Here is a 16,864-nt window from a genome sequence, read left to right on the forward strand (position 1 = left end):
TAGGCTACTGGAAACTTTCAGGTGATGCAGCTATTCAGAATTATCTTCAGCAAGTAAAAAAGTCCCATTTCAGAGTAACTGGTAGCTGGTGCTTCAGCCAAATTCACGTCCTGATCATGTCCCTCAGCAATGAAGTGCAGACGAAACTCACATGCAGAAAGGTGAGCAGTCATCTTCCGCATGTGTGGTACTGAACAGAAAAGGTTTTAAAAGCCTTTGACTTCTTGTCTGCCCTTCCTCAAGTACCTGCCCGTATAAATTGACGTTGGGGGACATCTGAAGTGAGCAGATGGGGAAGTTCTTTGGAGAAAAGATACTTTTAATTATAAGGAGCACTCTCCTGAAATATAGCTGAGTCTTCTTATTTGTGTTCTGACTTTGTTTTATTATTCTTATTTCCTCTGGAAAAGTTCACTATCCTGTCGTTTTGTTATAATAAAATAATCTTAGCCTTCTGGGATCTTATTTCCTTTCTCTGCTTAACCCCAGGATATTTGTAGAGTCTCAAAAACCTCTGAATCAGACGTTTCCTAACCCAAACTGGGGTGTGTATTTAAGTTTCTTATTGAAAAAAAAAAAAAAAAAAAAAAAGTTGGGTTTTTTTGGGGCTTTTTTTTTTTTTTTTCGATAACACATTTCAACATACAGCTCTCATTCCAGCCATAGCAACTCAGCCAAACTGAATTGGGGACTCACCATCAGCCTGAACAGAGATGATCTGAAGGATGAAGAAGACAGATCCCACGCCCTGGAGAAAGGTGAGAGAAAATCTCTGAGAGCCTGAAGCCATTGCCCTGCTTGCAAAGCCTTCAGCCGCAGGAGGTTGGCTGCCGGGGCTTTTTCTCTCTCCTCCTCTGCACTTTCACAGCGGGGTCTGTGGTGATGATTTCAAGGAGCACTTTCCCTCGGCAGGATCCTGCGTCTTGGGTTTACACTGAAGGCGGGAGGGGTGGAAAAAGAAAGAGGGAGGGAGAGAGGAATCCTTGGCTTGGCTAGTGTGAAGGGGAGGGGAAGGTGGGGGGGGAGAAGTCCAGCCAGCTGGGGTTGGGGAGAGGCTTTATCCAGCCCAGTCTGCAGGGCAGTGCACGCAGAGAGCCGGTGTGAAAAGTTACATTACCCTGTCGGTAAATACCTAATGGATCACGGTGGAAGAAACGTAAAAGCCAGGAGGGAGAGAAAAGGGTGGGGGAAAGGACAAGCGGTGAGCAGAAGAAACCCCTGACTGACAGGAGAAGGACAGCTATATAGCTGGCGCTGGTACATGGTGAGTTTGTGGGCTTAGCTGTGCTTCTCCGGTGGGATGGATTCAGACATGGGGAGTGTTTTCTCTCTGCAACATGAAATCAGCCAGAGGCACACTGCTGACGGTGGCAGGTCAGGGGCTGCTGCAGCAAGAGTGATGGTTTTCAGGTAAGGGCTGAGGAAAGGTGGCAAAGGGCACGGGACCCTGGCAGAGAAACTTCCCCGAAGGTTGGGGTTGGGATGGGTTAATCCTGCTATTTCAGATCCCAGCGCCGGAATGGGCATGAAGAACTGAAGGTCGAAGTGGGAGTCTGTCAGCTGGTCTCTGTCAGCACTTCTGGCCCAGATGAATGGTGCTGGTCAGGTTTGAACATTCTGAAAGCAGCTGATGAAAGGAGTTTCCAGCTCCCAATAGCATTTACAGCACCGACATCTGTCCCTTATTCTCATTCGTCCTATATTTGTCCCAACACAACTCAAAAGAAACTCCCACAATAAGAGGAAACATATTGGTGGTGATGCCAGGATTTATTTCGCTAAATATATAAATGGAATAGTTTTGTGTTGCTGTTGGAACTGAGCAGGGCTCAGAAATGTTGTTTTCATATTCCCATTCTATTTTGCTTCTATTTCAGCTTCTTAAAATTTTTTCCCTTAGAAACTCAAAGCTGGGCAAAAAGCGCTCAGTCTGCTAAAAACTCTGAGCCACCAGGAACAGAAGTAAGGACCTGACTCTCCTCACTGCCAGAGGCCCTGGTGCCCTACATGGCAAGGTGCTGGTAGGCAGCTGCAGGCATCTTCTGCTAATGATGAACCTGCCCAATGGTGGTTTCAGTCTGATGGAAATGATTCAAGATGAGGAACTTCTGTATATGATATTCAAGGAAGCAATTCTACCACAATACTGGAAGCTTTAAAAATACCCTCATTTGATGAATTCAGGCAAATAATGCTCTGAACCTGTTGACTTTTAAAGAATCGTAGCCTGTTTCCCCGTCTTTATATTCATGCATGGCATGTGAATGTACATGCTAAATGCTTTCAGACAGCTTTGCACTTTCAGTTTCTCCAGAGAATAGGGGTGGCAGCAGGTTTTATCGCATTGCCTCGCCAGCCTAACTTGTAAGGAACACCTCCAGACCTAGAAGGATTGGCAGTCTCTTGCTCACTCCATCCTTAACATGGGACGGTTGATGTAATGTAACTGAGTAACTACATTTCATTTTGATGAAAACTGTATGTTCTGTAGAACAGAAATTAACATACAACATGACAGAAAAGGGAACAGTAAATTGTAGCATTCTTTGAATTTATTTGCGTTTCTTTTACTAGTGACATAACTAATGGCACAAAATGCAGTTTTAACCCTCTATGCCAATAGTTCCACCCCCATTTTAAAAATCAGTGGACATAAAAAGATGAGGCATGCTTTTAGTGAGATAGCAAAGAGATTCCATGAAATTGAGTAAGTAATTACAGCAAGACAGAGACTTGACATGATCACAGCAATAGCTCCAGGTTTCCTTGACACTTGTCATAGGGCTAATGACTTTGTTGGCTCTTTGCTGTCCTCATGAGTTTGGCCAAAGCAGTTGGAGGAAAGGACAGTATCTTCCGGATTTCCATCTAAAATTCCAAAGGTCTGTTGGATTAGTTTTTCTATAATTGGATCATTTCCTTGTGTTGATACATGTAAAGGCATGTTGCCACTCTGGCTCCTGTCTTGGAAAATCTCAGCTTGTATTCTTGAGTAGCACATCTTACTGATTTTAAAGAATTGCAGCAGACCACAGGATGTGTTCCTTTCTGAAGGCATGAACAATTCATAGAATGACTTGGCTTCTTGTCATCCCATCTCAACTGTAAAGTCTGTAAGTGTGGAAAGGTAAGGACACTCACCAGTTATTAATTCCTGGAAGGTAAGTACCTCACTGCCAAACAGTTGTCCTTCCAATCTATATTTCTATCATCAAAAATCCCCGCTTCTAGTGTATTTTGGAAGATTTACATAAAGCTAAGCAGATTAGGTTTTCTACTGAAATTATGTATGCATTGGTTTGTATTGAAATCAACATTAACCAGGCAAAAATCCTGCCTTTAGATTTTGGGCTTCTTGGAACCAAAAACTCAGAATGAGATCTGGAAGTTAAAACGGTTAGAAACAGATATAACCTTTTGCTCAGAACCTCTGGCATTCATAGCACTACAGTAACACATTTGTCAAACTATTCAGTGTGTGATGTACGATGTATTATGACACATTACAAAAGATTAATTGTACGTGCGGCTTTACACAACTCATAGATCATGCCCTCCTTGGGAGTAGTGAATGTGCCAACGGTGATATTTTATAAAACAGCGCTTCACTATATGCAAACTTTTACACAGGGAGTAAGACATGTGAAGGCACTGGGCCAAAAGTACATACATACACATATGAATGTACACACACAAACGACTCATGTGCTGTGAAGCACAGAAAAATGGTTTGGGCATCTAGTACCTGAAGAGCATCTATATACATTTACATCTGGAATATGTCATTCAAGTTAGAGTGGATTTTTAATACTAAATAAAACACCTAAAAGAAATACAAGTGGACAAAGACACATCTGAAACCAGGAACCATGTGTATTCACAACAGAGATTATTGTGTTTGATCTCTTCATATCTACCACTAGGAGTATTTACTTTTTGTCATTAAAAATTTATATACTATAAACTTTATAGATGTAAAAGCTCCAATTCTGCAAATTCTAACACACGATCTTAAGCTTTTGCAAGATAAAGACCTAGGATCCTAAGGCCTTGAGCAAACAGACACTCTCAGAAACAGTTGCTATCTCAAGCCAAGCTGGGCAGATGTTGGCAGACTTGTTAAAGTGCTGCAGCTGGCAAAGAATCTGGCCTTTGAAGAACACTAGAAAGTCATAGGAAAGGTCACTTTTCATATCAGAATAAAGGACAACAGAAATAAAGCTTCTGTTCAGAAAAAGATACCTCTCTTCTCTGTCACTAAAGTATGAGATTCTGTTTAACTTGTTTCTCCACATAATGAAATAGCTTCAGATGTTGATGGTCTGCATAATTTAGCTTAGATTACTGAAATTAAATGGAATATAGGCTTTAGGTTTACTTATCATTCTAAATTTTAATTATTTTCTTAAAGAAAGAGATCTACATTAATATGTGAGCAAGGTAGTAAATTGCTCTCACCAGCATGATTACCAGAATTATCATACAGTCTGGAACTTCTGAAGTACTGTCTCTTGACAAAGTTGAAAGGAGATAAATACAGAAATAACTAAGTCATACAGCTTGCTATGTATCCTACACTCATCTGCAGAGCCTGCATAAAATGATGGCACTTCTGGATAACTCCATAACCATTTGTGGTGATCCATGTCCAGGTATGAGTTATCGTACCCAACCTTTCAGATACCAGCTGATATATATAAAAGTCATGAAACACTTGATTTGCTACAGGCCAGACATGTTGGCAGTGGCTCCTCTGAGTGACAGTGGTGAGAACTGTGGAAACCAAGAGGATTTGGGTTCTGCAGCTTACTAACACATCAACTCGTAACACTGCACAACCTCTTCAGACTCTCTCTCTCTTTACATATATATGGAGATAATCAACTTTATGCACCATTCTGATATACTCTTAGTAAATCAACATAAGTTTCTTTAAAGATCATTATTATGGGGGATGTCTATGACTTGAGCTGCTGCTAGAAACAGGACATAAGGAATTATGGCTCAGCTTGCCAAGCACCATGTAAAGGGATCTGAAATACCTAACAGACGATATAGCATTTACATACAAGCACTGCAGTGACCGACATCTCCTAAAGGATATGGAGTCTGTGAGACTGAAAGGCAGGCAGGAAACCTTGGTAGTACTGTACACCTATTGTATTCACGGATAGTACACCTACTGTATACTGGGATCCAAACTTATTCTGCAGCTGTATCCAAGCTTCTAACCCCCAAAAGCCAACTGGAAAAGGGAAAGAAAAAAGAGGGAGAGAAAGATTTCTTTGTTTATAAAATGTGAATTATTAAGCAACAGTAACAGAGACAAACATTTTTCGGTGTCTGGCAGTCTGCAACAGTCTACTAGCTGCAGGGAACTTTTTATTTTATTTATACAGAGTGTTTGCACCTAATTAAATGAAAAACTAGAAATGTGCAGAACTACCTGAATGTAATTCAGGGAGCTGACAAAAAAAAAAAAAATTAGAAAAGGGAAAAGGCATATGCCCTGCTTTGTGGGTGGCATGTTGAACACAGGGACCTGTGTAATGGTGCTGCTGACCCTGAGAAAGAGTGTGATTCTTACACTTACATCATGTTATGTGGGGTCAGGCGTTGTCATGTGACAGGCCACGACCTTCATATAAATCATTGCCATGTAAACTGTAAAACTCACACTTCATTTCTTGAAGACTGAGCAGTCTCAAGAAAAGAATAAAGATATGTGGCTATAAAATGGCAGCCATAATATTAGTGATATACAAAATTAACTCCATTCTTTTCCTGATGAACAGAGGTAAACCAAACATCTGGCTCGGTTTGGTTGGTGTTATTTGGCTGGGGGGTGTGTGATAATTTTCACTTTTTTTTTTTTCTAAAAATCTTGCAGCACTTTAACGGGTGAAAACTATGCAGCAGTATAGAAAAGTACTCAAGTTTAGCCAAAAGGTTTCTTTTTATTCTCTGTGAGCACCTGTAAAAGTCTGGGTAGAGACAGAATTTAATACTTTGCCTGGATTTCCCTCTTCAGCCTACAGATGAACCACTCCCATTTCACTGTTTCATCCTCCTTTTGTCACACCCTCTAACCTTCACAGCCATGGTTTTCAGTTAGATTAGAAAGAGCAATTAAATTAAATTCAAGGCTACTTGCATCTGCCTAGTTGATAGCTGCTGACTGCCTCACACTGGGGACATGCGGCATGAGCAAGCACAGGATGTGACTCATCTTCTCATGGTCCCTGGGCAACAACCAGAGAAAAAACAGTCCCTTTCTAGGGGTCTCACTGATGCTGGGAGTCTCCTCTAAAGCAGGGTGCCCACAACAGCACCCACTGCGCTGCAGGCATTGCTCTGAGATATGCTTCACCTGGACATACAGGGTCAATGTGGTCCAACAAGCAACAGCTGAACTTCAGCATTTATCATAGATCTTCACAGCTTCACTCCCACCCTGAGCCCCTCCAGCCATCTGGGAACCCCATTGCATGGAGACACAGGAATACCACAGGGCCAGAGTACCTGTGCCAGAAAGAGCCCAGCCCCAGGAAATGTATAAGGTGCCACCTCTCTGGCACGTGGCACTTTGCATGGAGTTGTCTTCCTGCAGCAGAATTGTGCTCCAGCATCTCAGATTTGGCTTTCAAAGGGACACGTCTAGTCCTCCTGTTTGCAAACAGACCCTTGCAAATACAGGAGAAGGAGGCCTGAAGAAAGCTGGAAACTGCATCTCTCAGAGCTGCAAATGCTCCCAACCAGGGCTATGGGGAATATGCAAGGCCATGGTTGTAGTGTCTGTCATGCTTCCAGCATAGCAATTAATTTGCCATTTATTTTTACCAGTCACCTAATATTTCGGCTTTTGTGTCTCAGCCTCCTTCTCCAGCTATTTCTTAAAAGTTTGTTTAACTGCATTATAACGTATGTTCCCTGGACCTTAAGGCACCCTTAATTTCTCATTAGCTGTTAGCTCTGCCCTCTAGTGCTGCGTGCGACACAGGAACTGGATGTTGTGTTATAGATGGGTCACTTTGCCAGAAAGCCCAGCTGGTGTATAAAAGCTAACTAACTAGTCAGATGCTAAATGGTCAAAAATCTCCATATTCACTAAACTGCCTTGACTTTTTTTATGCCTCCTGAAAGCAGGTTTTTCATTTAAACAGCAGACCTCTGAAATACAGCCCACCTAAATCCCAGAATTTTACAATATCAACCCAGTTCAACTGAAATTTATTTATTGCATGCTTATGAGGCTCAACCTGTGGCTCTTATCCACTCTACAGGTTCTCAGCTGCTGGGGATATGTCCAAGTGCTTCTTTCAGCGAAGCTCAACTGAGAAAGTTCTTCACCTCTGTGCCTGGAGTTGGAGCTCAAGGTGGAGTGCATGGCTGAGCCAAAGAGAGCGCGGGGCTCTGCTGAAGAAAAACTTATCCATGGCAGGCTGTCACAGTAACCAGACAAGTTATAGTCATGAAATGTAAGTTTGTTTCAGCCTGGACACTTTGCAAATCATATGCAAGAACTTCTGATAGTGCTTTGCACTTAAACAGTAGTATTTTTAAGTAGTTTTATGCAAACTCTAAAGTGCTGTGTTTTCCTAATTCCACTTGGGGAAAATGACATGGCTCAAACACACTGAAGAAGTTAGGATAATGCTGTCATGTCTCCTAACTCAGCAGAAATGAGTACAGGGAGATGAAGGCATGGCTGTTGATATCAGTCTTTGAAATGCCTTCTTTCCTTTCACAAGCCAAGCATGCAATTACTAAGATCACTTCAACTTTTTGGTAAGACAATAGAGAATATGAGAAAGGATACTGCTGAAGAAGCTTTGAGTCCTTCTTGTCATGAACGCTCATTCATATTTGGGAAGCAAATACCTTTTCACACTCCCCATCTTCCCTTTCTCCATTTAGCACACTTAGTTTTCACAGTCTTTTTCACACCTTTCCATGATCTCCTCAAGATATGCAGGTACTTGAGGAGAGTGGAACCGAGCATCTGGGAGTGCAAAGCTGCTGAATGACATGTGTAGGGTTTTATCCAAAGATCAAACAGTGGAAGAATTAGCATGACAGAGAGTAGATTGGAAAAGCTAATAATGCAGATGCAGATGATACCAAGCTACGGTGGGAGTCTGGGGCACGGAAGCATGGAAAGAAGGAGGATAGAAAGAAAAAGATCAAGCTCTTCAGCTCTTAGGCTGGGGAAGCCTGATTTCTGTTTTCTCAATGCCCCACCTACATCTCTGCCCACAGTGTGGCTTTCCATCTATTCAGAAAATGTATCAGGTTCCTCTCAATCTCTTCTCCTGCATCTTTTCTCCATCTTTTCTCCAGGTGTTCAGCTTCTGAGTCTCATGCTGACCCTTCGCAATTGCAGGGGAGAGAGGGTGGGGGTGGGGGGAGGGAGGCTGAATAAGCAGAGCTGGATTTGCTGGTCAACACAGGGTCAAGAAAAGTACAGTTGATTCAAAGCCATTGTCATGGTCCTGTGCAAGGTAATGGTTAGCAGGGATTCAGAGGTATGAGCAGGGGGCACTTGGGTCGGCTGTATGATGATACTGAGAATGTTGTTTCAAAGAAGATCAAATATCTAAGTAACTTAAAACAGCAGACCTACCTGCCATCAGTTTTACAATGGCGAGGTTATACTTTGGGAACACCAACTTGCATCTTCTCCCTTTCAATGCAACACCTCAGTTTGTGTCAGGGAAAGTGGATACACAATATTCAGACCATATCACACTACCTGCCAAATCACCCATCCACAACAGCTAAAGTTCACTACACTTCCATCCTTGCAGTAAGTCCAATCGTCAGGAGCTGACTAACACTTAAACAGCTATTAAAGTACACCCTACGCGCCATAATGACAACTGGGGCTGGGCAACAACGTAATTTGTGCACTGAAATCAGTAAACGGTCACAACAGTCTATGAGTTAATGTCAGCCCTTGAACTGGTCAGCTCTTGCACATGGGTTTGAGTTGAATAATGTGAGAAATTGTAACTGGTAACTTGCCACAAATGCAAGGTTACTAACACTGCAACCATCAATTTTTAATACCCGCTACAAAAATGGTAGTGGATTATTAGTAGGTAATAAAATAATGAAAATATATATGTTGTTCTGGTAAATTTAAACTGACATCAAAACATACACTCTTAGCAGTAGAAGTAGCCAGGATATGTCTGACATGAAAATATTAATTTAAAAAAGAAAAGAAGTATTCTCCCTCATTTGGTGAAAGAAAAATCAACACTGTCTATCCTCAAAGAATTGATCATTTTAGCTCTGTAAGTAGAAGGAAATTTGTAATAACTCTGGATTCCTAGGCCAGTCCAGGGGTTGAATATTGCTATTGAGGAGATGACTAATTTATTTTCTTACATATATATAAATCATATATTTCATTTGCAAATGAAATTGAACCCTGCCCTAAAGTTTGGAACATCTGCAATTTGTAATTGTACAAAGAAGCTGGGAGAACTGAATCAAAACAGAAGCTTTTTGTGCGTACGTGCATGCGTGCATGCACACACACATGTGTGGGTGGGTGTGCTCGTGTGGGTGTCTGAGAAGGAGGGAGGGAGGGAGGGAGAGAAAAAAGGAGAAATATTTTCCTTGCTTCTTTATTTCTGCAACTCAGGACCTGGCAATAGGTGATTTCCAGACATGGATTTAATATTGCAGACCTCATCATATGCTGATACCTCCAAAATTAGATTTGTGGCTAAGGCTTCCCACTTGGAGAACTTTTGATATTTTTTCTGTGTGCCTCATGAGCATGTGATAAGTTTCAATAAATCTATGAAAAAGACACTGTAAAGCATGAAATGAAGCTAGATTTAAAGCTCAGTATTTGCCAGAAAAGAAGGTTATGGAATAGGAAGGTTAATTAGAAAGGTATCTGATAAAATATTTTAACAAATAAACCACTATTTAATTATACCATAAATATAATTTAATTTCAGTAGCTGAAGCATTGCTGACCAAGTTACTTTACTAAAAGCCAATTTTAAATCAGCAAGGAATTATTGACCAATATATAGTGCCTAAAATAAGACCTACTAATTCTGGCTTGGTCTATGGTCATAGCTTATTTATCAGTCCATCTTTTCTCTTTATCTCACTGACCTTTCTTGGACTCTTTCAGTCTATTTGTTGTGCCAAATACTTACTATTCAGACAAGCAGTCTTAGAGGAGGAGAGAGGAGTGCATGAGAGCTCTGCACATAAATGCAAATGCAAATATTCTGTGCCTCTGAATGCAACAGAGAGAAGTTTATTTTTTTAGTGTTTCAACCTTCTTTGCCCATCAAGAGTTGTTCCACAAGTTCAATCTTATCTTCCCATTCAAGTCACTGTATCAGTGATTCTATGGTTATCCTTAGACTTCTCTGGTTTTGTATTCAGTCCTCTGTGAAAACACTCCTATCTAGGTAGATCATAAAATGAACCTTCTTTTGATTTGGGCTTTGCATTTGAAATCTGGGGGGAAAATATCCTGACATTTACCCTAGATGAAATATGACTCACCAGCTACAACAAAGGTAAATCCAGCCTCCTGAACTACATAACTTATTAATTGCTCTTCATTCCATAGGGGCACAGGATACATGGAGTGGCTAAACAGGGACTAAACATAACACACTTATTTCAGAAGCTGTAAGAAAGAGTAGATAGATACAAAGAGAGCATGTTATAGCCAGAAATCTTGCAAATTCAACGACAGAATTAAGAGGAGATGGGAGTACATTAAGTGGGACATGTCAGATTTTGGGGACAGTGAGAGAAACATAAAAAATTCTAATAAAAGAGAGAGCAATGAAAGACAACTCTACATCAAATAAAAGGGATAGGAATGCTACAGGAGACACACTAGCAAAAATACACAGAGGGGTAAAGGGGGAAGAAGTTATAAAAATTAGAAAAACCTTCTACTTTGAAGAAATAGCCAGACTTCAGTATGCTTTGCTGAATTACTCCTTCAAGCCTTCTGAAAGTCAGGCATCACAAATACTCAGGCTATGGAAAAGCAGACTGTGACAGCCCTCAGCAGCATTACATACCTGCTAAAGAAAACAAATTTTGCAGATTTAATTTCAGACCTAAGAACTTTGTGTCCTTCCAACCCCACACTCTTAAAGTTCTCTGAATTTCAAGTTAACTTTGCCCTCCGGAAGACACATATATATGCAGAACAACGTGAGTGTGCAGCATTTAAAAGCTCGAAAACACCTGGTCTTCAAAAGTCCACACACTGCTGCCCATTTGCTTTGGCAGGGCTAATCCTTGGTTAAATATTGGCACAGCTTCAAATAATTAATGACAGATACATAGCTATTTATAGCCCTGATAGCTTCCAGAGTCCCGAAGCAGCTGCCACAGTTAAAGGATAGGTATATGCAGAATGGTATTTCCATTTTGTTTGCTTTGCTTTGTTTTCTCCTCCTAAATCTTCCCCATTGTGAATATTGCCATCCTCCTGCTTCGTCTCTGTTTCCACCCTTGCTTTCCTTTCTCTGTTTTCTATTTCAGCTATTACCCCTCCTTCCCTAACTCTCTGTTCTCGTGTTTTTATTCATATTAACTTGTTCACTTCCTTCTTTCTCTGTCATTCTACCCTGGACTACAACAAACAAAACAAAATATATGAGGGGAACAAGAGAAAGGATTGCAACTCTCGTAAACTTATTGCACATCTCATGCTATTTGGTACACGAAGCCTTAGCACAGGGCTGGGACTTGACTTGAGAAATAGTAATTTTTACTTGGAAAAGAGAAAGCAGCTTTCTAGCACACGTGGTTTCTGAGAAAACATTATCTGAGCGTACCCTGAAGGCTAAGAAACCAAAGGCAAATAAAAGGAACCTCAAATTGATTATTTTTAAGCCAGAAGGCAAATAAAAAGGAACTCCAAATTGATTATTTTTAAGCCACCCTCATCACGTATGATTTTGGAACACTTAGCGCTGGCAACACTGCAACACAGATCAAGCGTAGGATTTGCCAAAAATCAGTCTGAGCTTCCTCCATACGTTTGCTTCCTCTTCTACTCTTACCTATTAGTGCAGGACTTTTAAAGACTGACTGTTGAAATCTATCGCCTGCAAAGTAGCAAAACAGCAGTGTACACCCTGAAATCTGATGAAAAGAAGAAGCAGCAACTGAAACGGGGAATGGAGGAATTTCGTGACTGCTGTGCTCCCTCCTTTCTCAGTTCCCAAAGGAGGATGGGCCCTGAGTCTGGCTCCGAAACCAATGCACGTTTGTGCCTCGTTTCTGGGGCTGGTCCACTAGGCCACATGTCCTCTTGCGACCACAGATAGTAAATAATGACAAAAATGAGTGGTAGTGTGGCAATGCAGGCAAGGGTGTGCATCACTTGTCCTCAGGTTTGCAGTGGTGAGAAGAGAACATGCCAAGCGATAGCATCATCTTCCTCCTAAGTCTGGGGGGTATTTGGTTTCCTTCAGTTTGTTTTGTGTTGTTTTGATTAGTCTTAACGATGTCTCAGTAATGGCTCAGCTTAAACAAGAAACTTCTCCAAACTTTACCAGATCTCTTTGATGGATGAAAAAGTGTTTAACTATCATCACCTCTGCATTTTCTATTTTCTTTTGTTAGGAGAGGGAACAGCAGCATCAAAAAACTACAAAAGTGTGATGGTGTTCCCTTTTTCAGTTGTTTCCCCCTATCTGTCTAGCTAAGGTGTCTGGCACCCTGGTAGGTATCACAGTATTTCTGGTTTGATTAACACAAGTCATACTGGAAATACTACATGTCATGCTCCTCTCTGTGCAACTACTGCCTTATTTTTCAATCATTTTCAGGCATGAATCCATCCATTCCACTCTAAGCTGATCTAAAGCTTGGAAATCAGAAATTGTGGAATCCACAAAGGAAATAGCATACAAAGAAGGAAAAAAAGCTATTTACAATTTTAGCGACTGGGGTTTTTCCAAGAAATTCTGATTTTGCGTATTCCTCTGCCCACGGTGTTTCAGTTTCTGCGGTGGATAGTTTGATGGATCTGAACTGGAATGACGTTCAGCACAGAAGAAGCAGAAACAAGTGCAGAAATCTTGGCAGCACTGCTGTTGGCTGTTTGCTGGTGGCGAGGATATGGAGACTAATCGACAGTGGAGTTCAGGACACGGTGAGTTAGGGCTTAATTGCTGAGTGAGCCATGGAAGGGATTCAGCAATTCCTGTCGAAACTGAACCTAAGACAAGAGTTTTATGGGTGTATCGCAGAGATGTGTGCCCACTATGAGTATATGTATGCCGTGAGGAAGCTGAATGTTTCTGAAGTCTCAGCAATGATGGGATAATGTAGATCTGCGTTCATCTTTCCAGAAGTGCATCAAGCTCTTACAGCATGTTAACATTACCCTGTTCCTTCTCTATGTGCGGGCACACCCCTCTCTTTCCTGAACCATCTTGCCATTTTGAAGCTTTCATGTTACTGAGTAGGTAGGGATAAAACAGAGTCTAAACTTATCCTGGCTCTTTTGTGAGCTGCAGAGGAAGATAAGGTGCTTAAAATCAGCAGTAATATCCAAGGCTGAATGGTGCATTTAGGAGCTGGCAGAAACTGGCTTTTGAAGCAGCATCTTTCTGAAAGTCAAAGGGTCTCAGAGATACAGCCAAACTGTTAGAAAAATTCCTGACTGTAATGCTCATTTGTCCAGTTCATAAATCTGCCTCTCTATTCTTCAAAGTGCCAAAAGCTATCTAGCCAGACATCCAGCTTTTATAAGACAGTCTAACAAGCTGTCTGGCTCAATTAGTTGAACTCTGATGGTGCTCCAGATTTTCAGTCAGCAGACCACTTTGTAAGGAAAATATCTACTCGCAGACCCTGTTCTCTTCCGGCACCGGTAGCTTAATCTACCATGTTATATTTCTAAAACATTTTTTTTCAATGAACCACAAGAAAAAGCTCTGCAGTCCATCCACACACCACAGTTTAAGATCCTTGATTCCTCAGCCTTTTTTCCTTGGCCTTCTTCACTGTAAATGGTGGAAGTGATACTTTCTATGGTCTGGTTGTGCATAACACGATGTGAAAAAAAAAAAAAAAAGCTGCATACTTGGTAATGATTGAGAAATTCTGAGTATAGAAGTACTCTTTGGGATTTCTTCAGCCTGAGCTCACTCTGTTCTTGGATGATCCCGTAACAGGCTGTTCTATATGATCACAGATGTAAATGACCCCACAGAACCTGGGCTCTATTACCAAGTTACACAGTATATGGTTATATCTAATCGCTGTTTCCATTGTAACTTCTAGTAAAAAGCTGATATGGCTCAGTTAAACAGAAACAATCCTTATAAAAGCACAGTTAGGGCTTTCAATCAATCAAGAGTAAAACAACCACTAGAATTACGGATTTGTTGTGATGCCTCTTCCTAAAAAATGACAATGCTTAAGAAAGTAATCTTTTTTACCCCTATTAGCCCAATTAACCTAATTCTTCAAGTTTTACCCTTGGCAGTCTGTATACATACAAGAGATTATCTTTCTCTCCTGGCAGACAAGGAGCAGAGACGTTTTCACCTTCCTGTGTTTCTACTGTTCACCACTAATGGCTTCAGCAACGTTTCCACCAGCGCTCCCAAGAACCAAGCTGCTTTGGTGATCCCTTACTAGTGATGCAGGCATCAGTAATGCAGCCAAGCAGACAAGATTTTAAGAAACAAAATCCAACCAGAAACCTGAAAAACTGGAGACTCAAAGTTAATTGTTCCCCATCATTTTATGCACCATTTTCTTTTTTTTTACACTGGCCATGCAAAGTTTATACAAATATGTTCTGTTCTTTGATGGAAAATTGACAGTGATGAAATTCTCAGTCATGCCAAACACAAACAAAAAAGGTAAATACATAGTGGGAATACAATGTTATTAGACCTCTTCTGTTTTCAAGATTTACTACATTTCAGCAAGCAAATTCAGCAAAACCATATAGATTAATTTTTGTCTGTGTTTAGTTTTTGGATTCTGACCAACCTCTAGCAATATAAAATGAATCTGAATAAGATGCTACTTCTGTATACTACACGGTTAACTTAATTCTGTACAAAATTTTCAGCTAAGTGCTTAAACCATAACACAACAACTTATCATTCTATATGAAGCAAGTATCAGAGAAGAAAAACTGTTTTTAAACTAGTTGCACTGATTTCAAGACACTTTAGAGCAGGCCTTATTTTCATAAACTTCACAAGTTAATATGCTATTTTTATGAGAGATAATAATCAGGATTATGTGGAAAGATGTTGGCACAGTAACACATACAGTAAAACAATTCTCAAAATACTAGTCATTATTCTCAATTATGTTTCCTATTTGATTGTTAAAAGCCAATCTTGTTGACCCAGCAATATACACTTGGCTTTGCAGCCACTGTTGCTGCTTAGTAATGTCTTGGGAAATCCTATGCCTTTGAAACTCTATGCAAATCATCTAAAAGGAGCCAATGTTAACACTCAGGCTGAATTAGAAAATAGGAAAATACACGAAGTAAGTAGTTTAAGGACAAAGTTGTCTCTAGCTAAAATTAAGCACTGATTCACAGTGACATTATGAAAACACTAAGCTGTACATTAAAATTCCTAAACATTGCTGCTATTCACAACAGGCCAATGCAAACATTCGTTACTTCTGTGTCTGAGAGTGAATTTGTAAGTTAGGAAAATGATGTCAGTATAAAAGAATTCAAAACTAATTTTATCTGATTGGCAAGTGAGTTCAAGTACTGAGATACTAAATAAATATTTGACAGCACCATTCCATAGTATAATTTATTTCACATATGCACTAAATTAAAAGGAAAGCTTTTCTAAACTGCAAGCAATTTCCAGGCAAACCACTAAGCAGGATGATGGTGATGACTGCCATTGTGTCATGGTAGAGCACCTTCTTACCCTTGCAAAGGTCACCAGAGTTTTGAGCAAATAATCAAAACCACAAGGCAGAGAACAGTACAGTAGGTCCACTTTTGTCACACTTGTGACAGGGAATTTAAATTTATACCACTGAGCACTTCTGCTCATGGGGGAAGAGGAAACAATGCTGAATGCCTGACCTTGTATTTGTGTCAGTAGGACTACCACTGTGCATAAGGAGTTCAGAGCTTTGCCTAGCAGTGGGCATTGCTGGGAAAATTCATTCCAGCATGAATGGAGGGGCTGTTGTTATCCTGTTTAAATGTGTGATGTGTCCCAGTGAGTGTGTGTGGAAATGTGTTATTCAGGTAACAACCAGGACTCAGAAGCACATGATGGCACAGGGACAGAAACAAGAGGTATGGAAGAACTGGTAGACTTGACGCCCAAACAGACCCAAGGCTCATAAATCCTTTCAAAGAGGAGTCTGAGATACAGTGTGCACCATTTTTTTGTTGTTTGCTGAAATGGAAGTTGCAGAGGCAGTACACTTTTGGGTCCCCACAGTTTTGGAAAGGGTAGGTCTCTTCAGTGGTTCCTACCAAAGCAGAGCTTTTACAAAAAGCTTTGTTACTTAAGACTCAAGCAACAAAGGAAGAATTTCACATCATTACAAGGATATAGAGCTGCATTTTTAATACTGTAATTATGGAGATGGAAAATCAACCTGGCTTAGACCTTGCTGAAATGTTGGGGTCAAAGTTAGAACTGAAATTCCCTCAAATTGGAGACAATTATGCAGAAATTTTATTTAAAGCCCCACAGAGACAATAAATAGCTGAAAAGTTCAGCTGGTTTATATCCCAGAGGACTTATCAAGGGAAAGGTTCATAACTAATTATGAGAAAATATAGGTAATACTTATGTCAAATGCAAGCCTTACCTATATGTAATACCATATGCTT

The 16,864-nt window shown here is 40.5% G+C and overlaps 1 protein-coding gene and 1 long non-coding RNA gene across 2 annotated transcripts in view; one reads left to right on the forward strand and one right to left on the reverse strand.

The window, feature by feature from the left end:
- The window catches only part of SUSD5 (sushi domain containing 5), a 43,691-nt gene extending 42,738 nt beyond the window's left edge, over positions 1 to 953 (reverse strand). Inside the window, exon 1 of the mRNA XM_074898145.1 lies at positions 697 to 953. Coding sequence (XP_074754246.1) covers positions 697 to 790 — 94 coding nt within the window. The 5' untranslated portion in view covers positions 791 to 953. The remainder of the gene's footprint in view (positions 1 to 696) is intronic.
- A 147-nt stretch (positions 954 to 1,100) lies between these two features.
- LOC141957148 (uncharacterized) lies at positions 1,101 to 15,418 on the forward strand. The gene is made up of 4 exons (XR_012633067.1): positions 1,101 to 1,264; positions 7,284 to 7,478; positions 13,014 to 13,165; positions 14,546 to 15,418. It is a non-coding gene; the product is annotated as an uncharacterized LOC141957148 (long non-coding RNA).
- Positions 15,419 to 16,864: the final 1,446 nt, after the last annotated feature.

Source organism: Athene noctua, chromosome 2, assembly GCF_965140245.1.
Source record: "Athene noctua chromosome 2, bAthNoc1.hap1.1, whole genome shotgun sequence".
Taxonomy (NCBI): Eukaryota; Metazoa; Chordata; class Aves; order Strigiformes; family Strigidae; genus Athene; species Athene noctua.